Source organism: Arvicola amphibius, chromosome 2 (genome assembly GCF_903992535.2).
Source record: "Arvicola amphibius chromosome 2, mArvAmp1.2, whole genome shotgun sequence".
Taxonomy (NCBI): domain Eukaryota; kingdom Metazoa; phylum Chordata; class Mammalia; order Rodentia; family Cricetidae; genus Arvicola; species Arvicola amphibius.
This window is the reverse complement of record NC_052048.2, coordinates 150,023,560-150,037,057: the sequence shown is the minus strand read 5'-3', so window position 1 is coordinate 150,037,057 and position 13,498 is coordinate 150,023,560. Positions and strand designations below refer to the sequence as shown.

The following is a 13,498-nucleotide window of genomic DNA, read 5'->3' as shown; positions in this document are numbered from 1 at the left end:
AGCTGGGAGGGGAGGTGGCCTTCTTGGGGAGAAGAGTAGTGTAGGTATTGCTGTCTTCAAAATCGACAGTGCCAGCCGAGTATGTGGTATAGCCGCGGTCCCACGGGAGACTGTCTGGCCAGCCAAGACAGGGAGAGTCGGTTAGGGAAACTCCACCAGGATCCACCCAGACGAGAGAACGGGATCCGAGATGGGGGGCTGAGGACTAGGGACCAGGCTGAGAGCGAAGGATCACAAAGTACAAAATGGAGAGAAGTTGAGCCGAGTCCTCGACAGATTGCTGGGCAGGCGTGGAGGTTGCAGGGGGTGAGGATGGGCGGGGCGGATGGGGCGGAGGCTCGGGAGGGGGTCCAAGGGCAGAAAATCTTAGGTTTGACTCCCTCTCCCCAGACCTCTAACACCTTCCGTCTTTGCTCATGGGTGCACGTACTCCTGGGCCTTACCCACCCACCTCTGCTCCTAAGATCACCCCTCTCCCGTTCTGAAACTAAAATTCAAGAGGCTATTCCATGCCCCGTGATCTTTCTGCAAATTCCCATGGGCTCCCACTTCCGCCTGCCTGCCCAAGTTATATTTCTCCCCAGTCCAAGCTTCCCTTGTCAAAAGTTGCAGAACAGAGCTGAGAGAGATTGGTCCCCGGCTATGGCACCCTGTCACAAGGATTGGTGACACCTGTGGAATCAGGACACAGCCAGCTACCCAAGGCTGGCCTTAACAGGAATGAAGCAGGGCTGTCCTCAACTTTTGCAGCTGGTTAGAGTGAGGAGGTCTGGAGCAGTGGTCTGGAGACAGGAAGGATTGGGAGGTCCTGGGACTCAAGATGCGAAAGGCTTTTCTGATACCTGGATGCTCACTGACTGCAGGTTGCTTGGGAGCAGAGTGTGTGTCCCTCTGTGTGTGCAAGAATGGGCTTTGGGAACTGCAGTCCATGTGTTTCGGATATGAAGGAGCAGTGGCCAGGTGAGAGTGAGAGAGAAGTTAGAGAGACATTGTGCCCATGCAGACCCTGGCCCTTTCCCGGGATTCAGCTCAGCTCCCGGCACCAACACTAGCTATCTGGAAGCAACTGGAGGGACTGGCTGTACTGGGGCATCTTTTGGTTCCAGACCCAATAGTAGAACCCGGAAGAGGGAATACCCAGACTAGCTGTGATGTACCAGCTGGGGTGACCGTGCAGGATACCCAGTGGGACCTCATTTCATTATGAAATGAAAGGGTTCAGAGTTTCAGATCCAGCTGCATTCCAGCCCCAGTGGCCTTGGAGGTTTTCTGGTAACCAGGATGTAACCAGGATTTGCCTGTGGATCCTGCAGCTGCCTCCTCTGAACCAAACCGGACACTGGGATTATTCCATCCTGCTCAACTCAGCTCCAATCTGAGGCAGGGGGAGTAGGCTCCCAGACCTATTCCACCCCTCTCTCCCCTTCCCATCTTCCTAGATCCTTTCAGTCTTCTGACTGCCTTGGGACCCTCAGAAACACCTCAGGTGACCAAATGGCCCCAACCACCTTGTACAAACATCCTAAAAAGAAAACCCGATCCCACTGAGGAAAAGGTTTACTTTGTCAGGTTGTCTCCACATACTTGGGTGCTCCAGCCATTCTGTTCTCTCTTCCTGTGCACCCGGCCTGAGAGAGAACAGGGAAAGGAAAGAGCACGGAGAACACCATTACAAAGGCAGTAGTTTATTCTATGTGTGTTCTGCCTCTATATATGTATGTTTGTTGCATGTGTGCCTGTTACTGCTGAGGTCAGGAGAGGCGTTGGATCCCCTGGAATTGGAGCTATGCATGGTAGTGAGTCATTGTGTGGGAGTTGGGAACCAAACCCTTGTCCTCTGTAAGAATAGCAAGTGTTCTAAACCACCAAGCCATTGCTCCAGCCCTGCCTGCAGTTTTTGAAGGCTGGGAAGACCCTCCCTCAGAAAAAATCTTCACACCTGTAAATTCAAAGAGCTTATCGAGTTCCATCTCTGTATCCCTGGGAAGTCCCTGAAGTTTTTATTGGTAAGGAAGCAGACGGCCAGAAAGGGAACATGTTTGACCACACTCATATATTAATTTGTGGTAGTGCTTGAGAGAGTAGAAAACGAGGGGCTCAAAATGTCTGGCTGTGGTCCCATCACACACACACACACACACACACACACACACACACACACACACACACTGGAAGGGGTGTTATGGGGCCTGTTTCCAGGGAGAGTTGGCATCTAAAGGGATGCTGTAGGTAGATCCAATCTGATCCTTGGCAGCTGGTACCCAGCGGCAAGAAGCTGGAATCAAATCTCCCTTTATGAAGAGTCCTGGACAGAATGACTTTCAGGTTGCATCAAACCTCAGTGTGAGGCAGGAGAGACCAGTGCTATTCTCTCCCATTTCCTGCAGCAGCACTGCCTAAGTCCAAGCCTCAGGTCCTCCCAAAGGTGACCTGGGGTGGGGCACCATGCTGCTCCCTGCCCTTCTCTTCGGGATGCTATGGGCTCTGAGTAATGGGTAAGCAGTTCCTGGGGCTCCCCCAGTAAGATCCCCCCCGCCCATGCCTAAGTACCCTCTGGGATGCCAGTCTCTTCTTTCATCTCTTCAACCCACCTTAGCCTCCCCCTTGCTTCAAGTACTTCTCCCAGCAGTCCTTGGGGGCTTGGATCCATAGTACACCCCTATCCCTGGACAGGCGGTGGTGTGAGCAGACAGAGACCATCCATGTGGAAGAGGAAGTAACTCCTCGTCAGGAAGACCTTGTACCCTGCACCAGTTTGTACCATTATATTCGCCTAGGCTGGCGCCTGGACCTGCCCTGGAGTGGCCATGAGGGGCTTACCAGGCCCCCAGCACTTGGGCTCTGTGCTATCTACAAGTGAGTGAGCATCAGAACCTGGGCCTTCTGCCGGGCAGGAAAGGAAAAAGTGAAGGCAGGATATCCTGAGAGTGGGGGAGGACCTGTGAGGAACTGGTGCGGCAGGCATTTGGGAGACTGGGTTCTAGGAAGGGTGTAGAGAGATGGTATGGTTGGATGAGGGGGCCCCATGGTGGGCACTGTATGGCAAGGGGAGGTGGGACACTTATTCCTTCTGCCCCAGACTGTTTTCCAGCATTCCTTCTTGCTTTACACTTGAAGAAAATAAGGTCAGGAAGTGAGGATTACTTGATAGGACCCCTCAGGGTAGTTGACCAGACCTAAGGTCTTAGGTCTTGCCTTGTGGTGGGACCTGGCTAAATATTAACATCTCTCCCTGCTTCCCTCTGTATGGTGGGGGTAGACCCCCAGAAACCCGGCCTGCGACTTGGAACCGGACAGTGAGGGCTTGCTGTCCAGGATGGGGTGGTCCTCACTGTACTGATGGTAAGTACCCGAACTGGATGGGTGAATGGTACCCTCTGGGGGTAGTAGCAGTGAAGGCCAGCCCATCTGTGATGCAGCAGAGGTGACAGACTGCCTGAGGACACAGCGGGTCTGGTGGGGCTCTCCAGGTCATCCATATGACAGGCTGGGTGTGCCCTGTTCTCTACCACAGCCGTTGCTGAAGTCAGCCCTAAAGACCTCTGCTTTGTCACACGGCAGTGCCAACCTCTAGCGGGCTCAGCTAATTCTTCAGCAGGAAGCCTGGAAGAATGCTGTGCCCAACCCTGGGGACACAGCTGGTGGGACAGCAGCTCCCAGATGTGTCTCAGCTGTTCTGGTCAGCACCGCCCAGGTGGGTCTGTAGCCTCCAATCTTGGAGACAGGCATATCCAGACTGTCTGTCACCCTTAAGAGTTCTGGGCCGTTCCACTGAGCCCTGGCTACTCCTGTGGTCCCTCCAGAGGGACCATACCCGGCTGTCCAGAGGGACCATACCCTCCTGGTATGCCTGGAACTGTGCCCTCACCTCTGTCCCTGCGTTGAGAGACTCACGCATGATGTATGTTGTTTAGGCAATGCTTCCTCTGAAGCCCCCCTGCAGCCCCTGACAGCAGCTGTAGCCCAGCTCTGGAGCCAGCAACAGCGTCTCTCAGCTATCTGTTCCACCTGGTCCGGCTTCCACTACCGTACCTTTGATGGGCGTCACTACCACTTCCTGGGCCAATGTACCTACTTGCTAGCTGGTGCTGTGGATTCCACCTGGGCTGTGCACCTCCGGCCTAGGGTCCACTGTCCCCAGCCTAGGCCCTGCTGGCTGGTGAGGAAGGGAGAGAGATGACCCTAGGGAGGGTTCGGATGTGGTGGGGAGAGGAGTCACACTTCTGATCCACCGCTCACTCTCAGGTTCGAGTGATGATGGGTTCTGAGGAGGTGTTGATCCAAGATGGAGAGGTCTCTGTGAAAGGGCAGCCAGTGCCTGACGGGGAGCCTCGACTTCTCCATGGTGAGGGCTCCTTCCCTCTTCTGGGGTACTCTGCCCACTCCTTAGGGCAGGCTGTCAGGCTGGGGCAGAGCTGCTGTGACCCCCGAGTACTGTTGGGAAACTTGAAAATTAAGGGTCAGGAAGGCCTTAAGCGTGACTTGGACAAATCACTCTGTTTAACTGTCTTGAGCCTCAGTTCCCCCATCTGCCTCATGAGAGTATCGTCATGGCTGAGATAGGAGGTTGGGGTGAAGTGTGCATGTGTCTGTATGTTATGGGTGGGTGAGCAGAGTGTATGTGTAATGTGCATGTTTTGTCTGTGTAGAAATTTGGTATGTGTATATGTGAGGTATGTGGTATATGTTGTGTGTTGTGGTGCATGGACTATGTATACAGTATGTGTATATGTACTGTGAGTGGAATGTGTATATAGTATATGTGTGATGTGGATATAGTGTGTGTGTGTGTGTGTGTGTGTGTGTGTTGTAATTTACTTTTAAGATAGCAGCCACAGCAGAAAAACCACAGTGCAGAGCTTTTAAATTCGTGTGAATTCTTTTCCTAGTCAGCTTTTCCCTGCTGTGATGAGATGGGAATGTGGCCCTTATAACTGAATGACCCTGTCCTCTTCCCAGGGATGAGCCTACAGTGGCAGGGAGACTGGCTGGTGCTCTCTGGGGGCCTAGGGGTTGTTGTGAGACTGGACAGTTTCAGTTCCATCTCCATTTCCGTGGACCACGAGTTCTGGGGACGGACACAGGGCCTCTGTGGGCTTTACAATGGCCGGTCAGAGGGTATGTGAGGTGTGGCTTGGTATGGCTGGTGGATGAGGTCGGGGGAGTACACAAAGGATTCCAGGTCTAGCACTGGCCTCAAACTTCCTCAGATGACTTTGTGGAGCCAGAAGGGGGACTGGCTATGCTAGCTGCCACCTTTGGGAATTCATGGAAGCTCCCTGGCTATGAGGTGAGACTGTTTCCCGCCTGCCCACTATTTTCCTGGGGTCCTCAGGAAGTGCACACAGGTTCCAGGTCCCATAGGGAGCCTGGCAATTGCTGTGTGGTGACCACCCTGGGGGTCTCCCTGATGTGGCCACTGACCAGCTCTGTCTGGATTGACTGACCCTGGCTCCTCTTTCTCTGGGGGTCTCCCTGATGTGGCCACTGACCAGCTCTGTCTGGATTGACTGACCCTGGCTCCTCTTTCTCCGGGCCGGGCTTTTTCACTTTGCTACCATCTGCAGCCCAGAAGGAGGTCTGGTGGGCAGACTGGCGGAGGTAACTGTGAGGGCAGCAATCACGTTCCTGTTTTCCTGACTAATATCTCTAATCATTGCTTCCTGGCCTGCTTCTGTCCTCAGCCCGAGTGTCTGGATGCAGTGGAGGTAACCCAGGGCTGTGAGGGCATCCTTCAAGGTACACAAACAGGCTTGGAAACGGGCAAGCTTCAAGCTCAAGCCCAGGATATATGCCACCAATTGCTGGAGGATCCATTCTGGCAATGTCATGTCCAGGTATGGGTGGGATGGAAGTGGTGACCAGCTCTGGAGGGGAGGGTTCTATAGGCGCTAATGGATGATAGAGAAGTTCCAGCTGGGTGATCTGGTCCTGCCATCACTTGCATTGGGTCATCAGTCACGACACTCCTTTGTCTTTGGTTTTACCTCTGAGAACAAGATGGCTGTTCTTGTCACCGTTGAGGCCCCTTCCAGCACTTACCATGTTTGGTTTCAAGTCGGGATGTAAAGGAAGAGGGAGCAGGAGATGTTGGCGAGGAAGATCATTTATTGGCTGAAGATTTCCCTTCCCTACAGGTTCCCCCAGATGAGTACCATGAGACCTGCCTCTTTGCCTACTGTGTTGGAGCCAGAGTAGGCAGTGACCCAGAGGAACATCAGGAAGCTGTTTGTGCCACCTTTGCCAACTATGCCCAGGCCTGTGCTAGACAGCACATCTATGTGTACTGGAGGAAGCCTGGCTTCTGTGGTATGCTGGGTCTGCCCACCTGAAGCTAACCAAGTTCCTGGAGTGACCGGTTTCCTGAGGGCCCCCTGGCTGCCTCCCATGACCTATATTGGATTTCCATAGCCAACCCTTCACAGAACACTTTTGTTCCCACAGAACGACACTGTCCAGGGGGGCAGCTCTATTCTGATTGTGTCTCATCCTGCCCACCCAGCTGCTCAGCAGTAGCTCAAGGAGAGGAAGGGTCCTGTGGGAAAGAGTGTGTGAGTGGCTGTGAGTGCCCAGCCGGCCTCTTTTGGGATGGTACCCATTGTGTGCCTGCTGCCCACTGCCCCTGCTACCACCGGCGCCAGCGCTACGCCCCTGGTGACACTGTGAACCAGCAGTGCAACCCTTGGTGGGTCTTTGGGCTCTGGTGGGCCACATAGTTCTCTCTGATGCTTTTATTTATGTTGTTTCTGAGATTTCCTCCTCCAAATAACCAGTGCATTATGGGGCTTCCCACCCAGTGACCTGTGACATTTTCTGGCATGATTATAGTCCAGTTCCAATGGTGGTGGGTGTGCCGGGAAGAAAAAAAAACCACTGAGCTGGGAGTAGGTCATGCCCAGCTCCACACTCTGGGATGAATCCGATGCCACGGTCCACTGTCCCACCCTTTGTGCTCTTAGCGTATGCCAGGATGGCCGCTGGCACTGTGCCCAGGCCCTGTGCCCTGCTGAGTGTGCAGTGGGCGGTGACGGGCATTACTTCACATTTGATGGGCGGAGCTTCTCCTTCCGGGGCAATCCAGGCTGCCAGTACAGCTTGGTGCAGGTGAGCAGAGAGCCTATCTCAGGAAGAGGATCTTGTCAGAGCGGGGGCCCCTCACAGGAGAGTTCTGAGGGGAGAGGACTGTAAACCAGTCAGTAAAGCAAGAGGTGAAACATACAGTCCCTAGCAAGGAAATATGGGCAGCAGTGCTGGCAGGAGAATGACTGCCTGCATACCTCCCCCGCCTTGACACCTTAGACACACACACACACACACACACACCATCCGCTCTAGTCCCCACCTCTCCTCATTGGCCACCCTAATCATCTAAGGCCACAGAACTAAACCCATCTTCATAGTTCCTTTCACAAATGTAAAACATTGGACTTATCACAGGCAGAGAAAGAAGGGACCCTCTCCAGTAAACCTGGGGAATTCAGCACACACCATGTTTTTTCAGTCCTTCCAAGGGCTCATCAGTGATCTCTCAATTTTAGTGTTGGACCTCTGTAATTCCTTTACTTGTCCTTGTCCCCTCCTTGCCTGGGTAACAGTGGGGTGAGGAAATCAGGCGATTGCACAGACAACAAGCTGGTGTATTATTCAGGGCAGCTGCCTCCCCACTCACATGAGGTATACACACAGAGATGGAGGCTACATGCCAGCACACAGACCACACACACACACACACACACACACACACACACACAGACAGCCATGTATGTGTATGTAAATTCAACAAATGTGTACACATATATCTATATGTATACAACTAGAGAACAGCCATAGGGAGGAAAGATGGAGCTCTTCCCTTTCTTATGTATATACACAGACACACACATGCATGCACACACATACGTGCACAGGCAAACATGCAGTCACACAAACCTCCTCACATGCACTCACATCCATCTGCCCATGTCAGTCCTGTGTGGGGTGGGAACTGAGGTTATCACACTACTGAGGCTTCCTCATGGCTTCTCTACACACCTCTACCACCTTGTCTACCCCAGGACTCTGTAAAAGGCCAGCTGCTGGTCACATTGGAGCATGGGGCCTGTGACACTGGAAGCTGCCTCCACGCCCTCTCTGTCTTCCTGGGGAATACCCATATTCAGCTCAGATACTCAGGTAGCGTCAACTCTGCCTCCTGGTCTGGTGCACGGCCTTTGTTCCCTGGGGAGTCTCTGTAGTCTTCTTCTTCAGGGTGCCGAGTGGGCCTGTTGCCCATTGTCCTTACTCTGCAAACTTAAGCCTGCCCCCGTCTGCCCTCCACACACTCCCCTTGGATTTCAGTAACCATCCCTTCTTGATTTCCACAGCTGAAATTACCTACAGTGCCTTGTGCTCCTATCTCAGGGGCAGACACACACACTGTCCCAAAGGCATTTTTCTAGCAGCTTCTGCTGGTCTTCAGAAGTAAACACAAATCACACGGTTATAAAAGTTGGAAAGGCCTTGAAATGAGCTGCTGAGGTTGGGCCCTCTCAGCGACTGTCCCTCCAACTCTGCCACGCCACGGCCTGCTGCTGACTCTCTTTACCCAGCTCCTCCCACATACTGACCACACAAACAGAGGGATGTGCAAAACTGCATCCTGATGTGCGTTCTTGAGCTCTGGTGGTCTCTGGCAGAACAAGTGGCCTCCAGGGGTCACTGGAGTCGCTCCCGCATCCCTTCACCCCAATACATGCTCTCCCATCTTGCCAAATCTTTCCCCTCTTGCAGCCCCATCCTCCCACAGGCTCCCTTTTACATGGCCAGGCCTCTCTCCTAGGAGCTGTGCTGGTGGATGGGCAGGATGTAGGCTTGCCCTGGATTGGTGCTGAAGGCTTCAACGTTTCCCGTGCCTCCTCTGCTTTCTTGCTGTTGCACTGGCCTGGGGCCTGGGTTCTCTGGGGAGTGGATGATCCTGCAGCCTACATCACCCTGGAGCCCCATTATGCCTACCAGGTATGCAAGAAGGCCAATGAGTGTCTGGGTTAGGCTAAGTAAGACTGGGTTTAACTTTTATATGTCTTCCGTGGCTCAGGTACAGGGTCTGTGTGGCACCTTTACCTGGAAACAACAGGATGACTTCCTGACACCGACTGGAGACATAGAGACCAGTGTCACTGCCTTTGCTAGCAAGTTCCAAGTGTCAGGTGGTGAAAGGTGCCCCTCGATGGATAACACCCCACCGTTCTTCTGCAGCACTTACTCCCATCGCCTCACTTTTGCAGAGGCAGCTTGTGCCATCTTGCACGGCTCCACCTTTCAGGTACTAGGGCATCCTCTTTCTCTGCCCATAAGATCAAGGATCCAAACTGCAAGAAAGAGTCAAGGGCACAGGGGGGAGCAGCAATGGACTCCCAAGGGAATGGAATCCATGAAGAAAGAATAGCCCCTTTTCTTTTTGCCCAAAGGAGTGCCATGGGCTAGTAGACAGAGAACCGTTCCGACTGCGGTGCTTGGAGGCTGTGTGTGGCTGTGCCCCTGGCAGGAACTGTCTGTGCTCTGTGCTCTCTGCCTATGCCCGCCGCTGTGCCCAGGAGGGTGTCCTGCTGCACTGGAGAAATGACACGCTGTGCTGTGAGTCTCCCAGCCCAGCCAGCCCTACTCTGGTCTCCTCACCTCCTTCTCCCAGCGCCACTCCCAGTTGGGGAAAGTTGGACGGGGCAGGAACTCCTTCCTTACCAGACTGTTTCTAAGCACTTTTTCCTGTTGGGATACAAGGACTTGAGGTCTAGTCAGGGGTGGCTAAGCTTCTGATTTGCATGTATCCCTGTGCCCAGCTGTCCTGTGTCCTAGTGGCCAGGAATACCAGGAGTGTGCCCCAGTGTGTGGTCATCATTGTGGGGAGCCAGAAGAGTGTAAAGAGCTTGGCAGCTGTGTGGCTGGTTGTACTTGTCCCCCGGGACTGCTGTGGGACCTCGAGGGTCAATGTGTGCCTCCCAGCATGTGCTCCTGTCAGCTTGGAGGCCGTCGTTACACCTTTGGCAACACTGCCACCAAGAAAGACTGCAGCCACTGGTAAGAACCATCACCTTTGGACATAAAGAAGAAGGGCTTTTGAGAGAATGGCTGGCTGTGTTACTACGTGGTCTCCGTGGGTTGCCAGGGAGGGATGGCAGGGTACTGATAGTTCCTCAGTGCAAGGGCACCGTCAGCTTCAGGAAGCTCTTTCATGCCTATTTATTGCATTGGTTTTACTTCCTAGCTATAGTCTAATAAAGTGTGGGGGGTGAAAGCCATTCCTGCTTGGCATATGAAGGAAAGATGAGGTCTACACCTAAGGAAGCAAATGAGGTAGGCTCCAGGGCACCTCAGTGGATTCTCTCTGCTACTTGGACAAGTGGTCAATGTCTTAGTCACTTTCCTTGTTTCTGTGACCAAACATCTGACAAGAAACAACTTCAGGGAAGAAGTGATTGTTTTGCTTCACTGTGCAAGGAAACACAGTCCTCCATGGTGGGGAAGCCATGGCAGCAGTAGCCATGGCCACATTGCATCCTTAGCCAGGAAGCAGCGAGAAAAATGGGTGCTGGTGCTTGGCCCGCTTTCTCCTCTTTGTTTAGCCCAGGATCTCAGCTGGTGGAATGGTGCTGCCCAGTCAGGGTGGGACTTCACGCTTCAATTAACGCATTCTAGAAAATCCTTATGGATAGGCCTTGGGACTTGTGGCCAGCGGATTCTAGATGTCGTCAAATTGACAGTCACGATTAGTCATCTCGTTAGGGGAGTCAGTATCTCTGTACCATTCTAGAGTTCAGAGAGTAGCCCCACTGGAGCTGGACAGAAGGGGAATTGTGGATCCCTGGCATGTGGGCTTCCTGAACAGCGTGCCCTCCTGTGCTGGAGGCTGGGGTGTTGGAAACTGAACTTTTCCAGTCTCTAGAATTAGGGGTTTCAAATGCCTGCAGGGGTCCTCAGTATCTAGATTCCCGAGGTTCACTGTGGCCTAGGGCAGCTAGATGAGCCCATGCTGGGCCTGGCTCTTCCATCTTCCCTGCTCTACAGCGTCTGCCAGGAGAGGGGCCTCTGGAACTGCACAGCCCAACGCTGCCCTCCACAGCAGCCACTCTGCCCCCAGGAGCTCGTCTATGCCCCTGGTGCCTGCCTTCTCACCTGTGACAGCCCCAGCGCCAACCATTCCTGTCTGGCTGGAAGTACTGATGGCTGTGTCTGTCCCCCTGGTACCGTGTTGCTGGTGAGGTTGGGAAGGGGACCCAGGGGGCAGCAAGGTGCTCTCCCTATACAAGGACCCTGCTCTGCTCCCTAGATGTCCAAAACAGTGTTTTCACCCTCCACCCAGGACAAGCATTGTGTGCCTCCAGATCTGTGTCCATGCCGTCACAGTGGACGGTGGTACCCACCTAATGCTACTATACAGGAAGATTGCAACATTTGGTATGCAGAATTCCAACCACCTGTTACCATATGACCTTGTGACCCTTGAATGCCCAGACACCATGCCTCTTTTCACTAAAAGGGTTTGGAATGGTGGATGAGACAGAACATCCAGAGTGGTTGGGACACTGGGAACCCTCTAGAATCTTCCACACTCAGGGTCCGTCTGGGCTGTCCCTGTTGTTGATGGCTCTGTCCTGTCTCTTGCCCGAAGTGTGTGCCAGGGCCAACGGTGGCACTGTACAGGTCAGCGATGCAGTGGATGGTGCCAGGCATCTGGTGCTCCCCACTACGTGACATTCGATGGGCTGGTCCTTACCTTTCCTGGGGCCTGCGAGTACCTGCTCGTGAGAGAGGCTAGTGGCCGCTTCAGTGTCTCCATCCAGAACCTGCCCTGTGGGGCCAGTGGCCTCACTTGCACCAAGGCGGTGACTGTGCGCCTGGCCAGCACGGTTGTGCACATGCTTAGAGGTGGCTGTGACTATCAGGGATAGCTGCGATACTGCCGGAGGGTGGGGGGCATCTCCTCCACATGGCCAGGGCCCAGGTTCTCTTTCAGTTCCTCCCCGGGTTTGGTTGTCCTTATGGTGGGGTTTGTTGGAGCCCGAACTCTGGAAAATCAAAGCCCATAGAAGTCTTATAAGCCCCCCAAGGTCACCTAGGGAAATGAGCAAAAGAAGGTTTGGAAGAGTAACTGGGAGGACCTCTCGGGAACCAGGCTAAATTTAACACCCCCTCTCTTCTCCAGGCCAGGCAGTAACAGTAAATGGAGTGGGCATAAGGCTCCCCAAAGTCTATACAGGCCTGGGACTGAGCCTGCACCATGCTGGCCTCTTCCTGCTGTTGACAACACGCCTGGGGCTCACTCTGCTCTGGGATGGAGGTCAGACTCTGCCCTTGTGCCCTTAGCCCATACCAGGCCTTTGTACTGGTGTCTGAATTTCCCCTAAACTCTTCTTCCTAGTACCTGCCAAACTCTGAGGTTAAGACTGACCCTGGATAGCCCACTAGGGACAGATTTCCAGTATGACAGCCAGGCCAAGATCTTTTCTGAATCCTACCCTCTGTCCAGTGCCCCCAGCCTAGTGACCATCCCGATTCGCAGCACTTGAAAGTGGTTGGAACTTCCATATTCTATTTTCTTTTTTAAAACATTATTTATTTTTTATTTTGTATGCATTTGTGTTTTGCCTGTGTGTATGTCTGTGTGAGGGCGCTGGCTCTCCTGGACTGGAGTCATGGATGGTTGTGAGCTGCTATGTGGGTGCTTGGAATTGAGCCCGTGTCCCCTGGAGGAGCAATCAGTACTTTTAGCCACTGAGCCATCTCTCCAGCCCCTATGTTATAGTTTCATAACTGTGTTTTTCTTCATTTTACAAACATGACAGCCTCACCAAAGAAACATTTAGAAAATGCCAAGTTTTAGGAAGAAGTGAAAATAGACCTGCTCACACTGCTCTACCCAAACATTAGCAGTTGGTGTCTTAGAAATACGTCTGTTAGTGAGGGGCTGAGGGAAACCAAAATAACCCTGTCCTCTCGGCTGGGCTAGCCTAGAGGTTCCTTCCACAGAAGGGGAGTAGGGCCTCTCAGCCGAGTCTGGCCCGCTTGGAGGATTTTACTGTCTCTCGGCCTAATGTTAGAAGCTTGGTTCCTAGTTGGCTCCCAGATGTTGGTATTTTCATCATCCTCAGAAGAGGGAATCAGCCCTGTTGGGTGGGGGCACCTGTGCAAGGAGGCTGTTCTAACCATGTATTTCTCTGCCCCTGCCCAGCCGAGGGTTCTGAAAGTCACTTTTTATAATACCACCAGGCACCCGGGTGCTGGTGCAGCTGTCTCCCCACTTCCACGGCCGTGTGGCTGGGCTGTGTGGAAACTTCGATGGTGATGCCAGTAACGACCTGCGGAGCCGCCAAGGAGTTCTGGAGCCCACAGCAGAGCTTACTGTCCATTCCTGGCGTCTCAATCCCCTGTGCCCTGAGCCAGGAGACATGCCGCACCCCTGTTCAGTGAGCAGGGAGGGGCAGAGAGAGGGAGGTGGGGGGTGTGATAGCTGAGGGGGGGCTCA

At 53.4% G+C, this 13,498-nt stretch overlaps 1 protein-coding gene across 1 annotated transcript in view; it reads left to right on the top strand.

Moving 5' to 3' along the window:
* Positions 1–2,445: 2,445 nt before the first annotated feature.
* The window catches only part of LOC119806355 (SCO-spondin), a 52,398-nt gene continuing 41,345 nt past the window's right edge, over positions 2,446–13,498 (top strand). Inside the window, exons 1-22 of the mRNA XM_038318031.1 lie at positions 2,446–2,495; positions 2,674–2,856; positions 3,260–3,342; positions 3,515–3,694; positions 3,915–4,159; positions 4,246–4,345; positions 4,960–5,118; positions 5,211–5,290; positions 5,685–5,837; positions 6,138–6,309; positions 6,445–6,685; positions 6,960–7,104; positions 8,055–8,172; positions 8,819–8,994; positions 9,074–9,301; positions 9,447–9,612; positions 9,816–10,053; positions 11,041–11,230; positions 11,336–11,430; positions 11,645–11,901; positions 12,179–12,313; positions 13,243–13,439. Coding sequence (XP_038173959.1) covers positions 2,446–2,495; positions 2,674–2,856; positions 3,260–3,342; positions 3,515–3,694; positions 3,915–4,159; positions 4,246–4,345; positions 4,960–5,118; positions 5,211–5,290; positions 5,685–5,837; positions 6,138–6,309; positions 6,445–6,685; positions 6,960–7,104; positions 8,055–8,172; positions 8,819–8,994; positions 9,074–9,301; positions 9,447–9,612; positions 9,816–10,053; positions 11,041–11,230; positions 11,336–11,430; positions 11,645–11,901; positions 12,179–12,313; positions 13,243–13,439 — 3,591 coding nt within the window. The remainder of the gene's footprint in view (positions 2,496–2,673; positions 2,857–3,259; positions 3,343–3,514; positions 3,695–3,914; positions 4,160–4,245; positions 4,346–4,959; positions 5,119–5,210; positions 5,291–5,684; positions 5,838–6,137; positions 6,310–6,444; positions 6,686–6,959; positions 7,105–8,054; positions 8,173–8,818; positions 8,995–9,073; positions 9,302–9,446; positions 9,613–9,815; positions 10,054–11,040; positions 11,231–11,335; positions 11,431–11,644; positions 11,902–12,178; positions 12,314–13,242; positions 13,440–13,498) is intronic.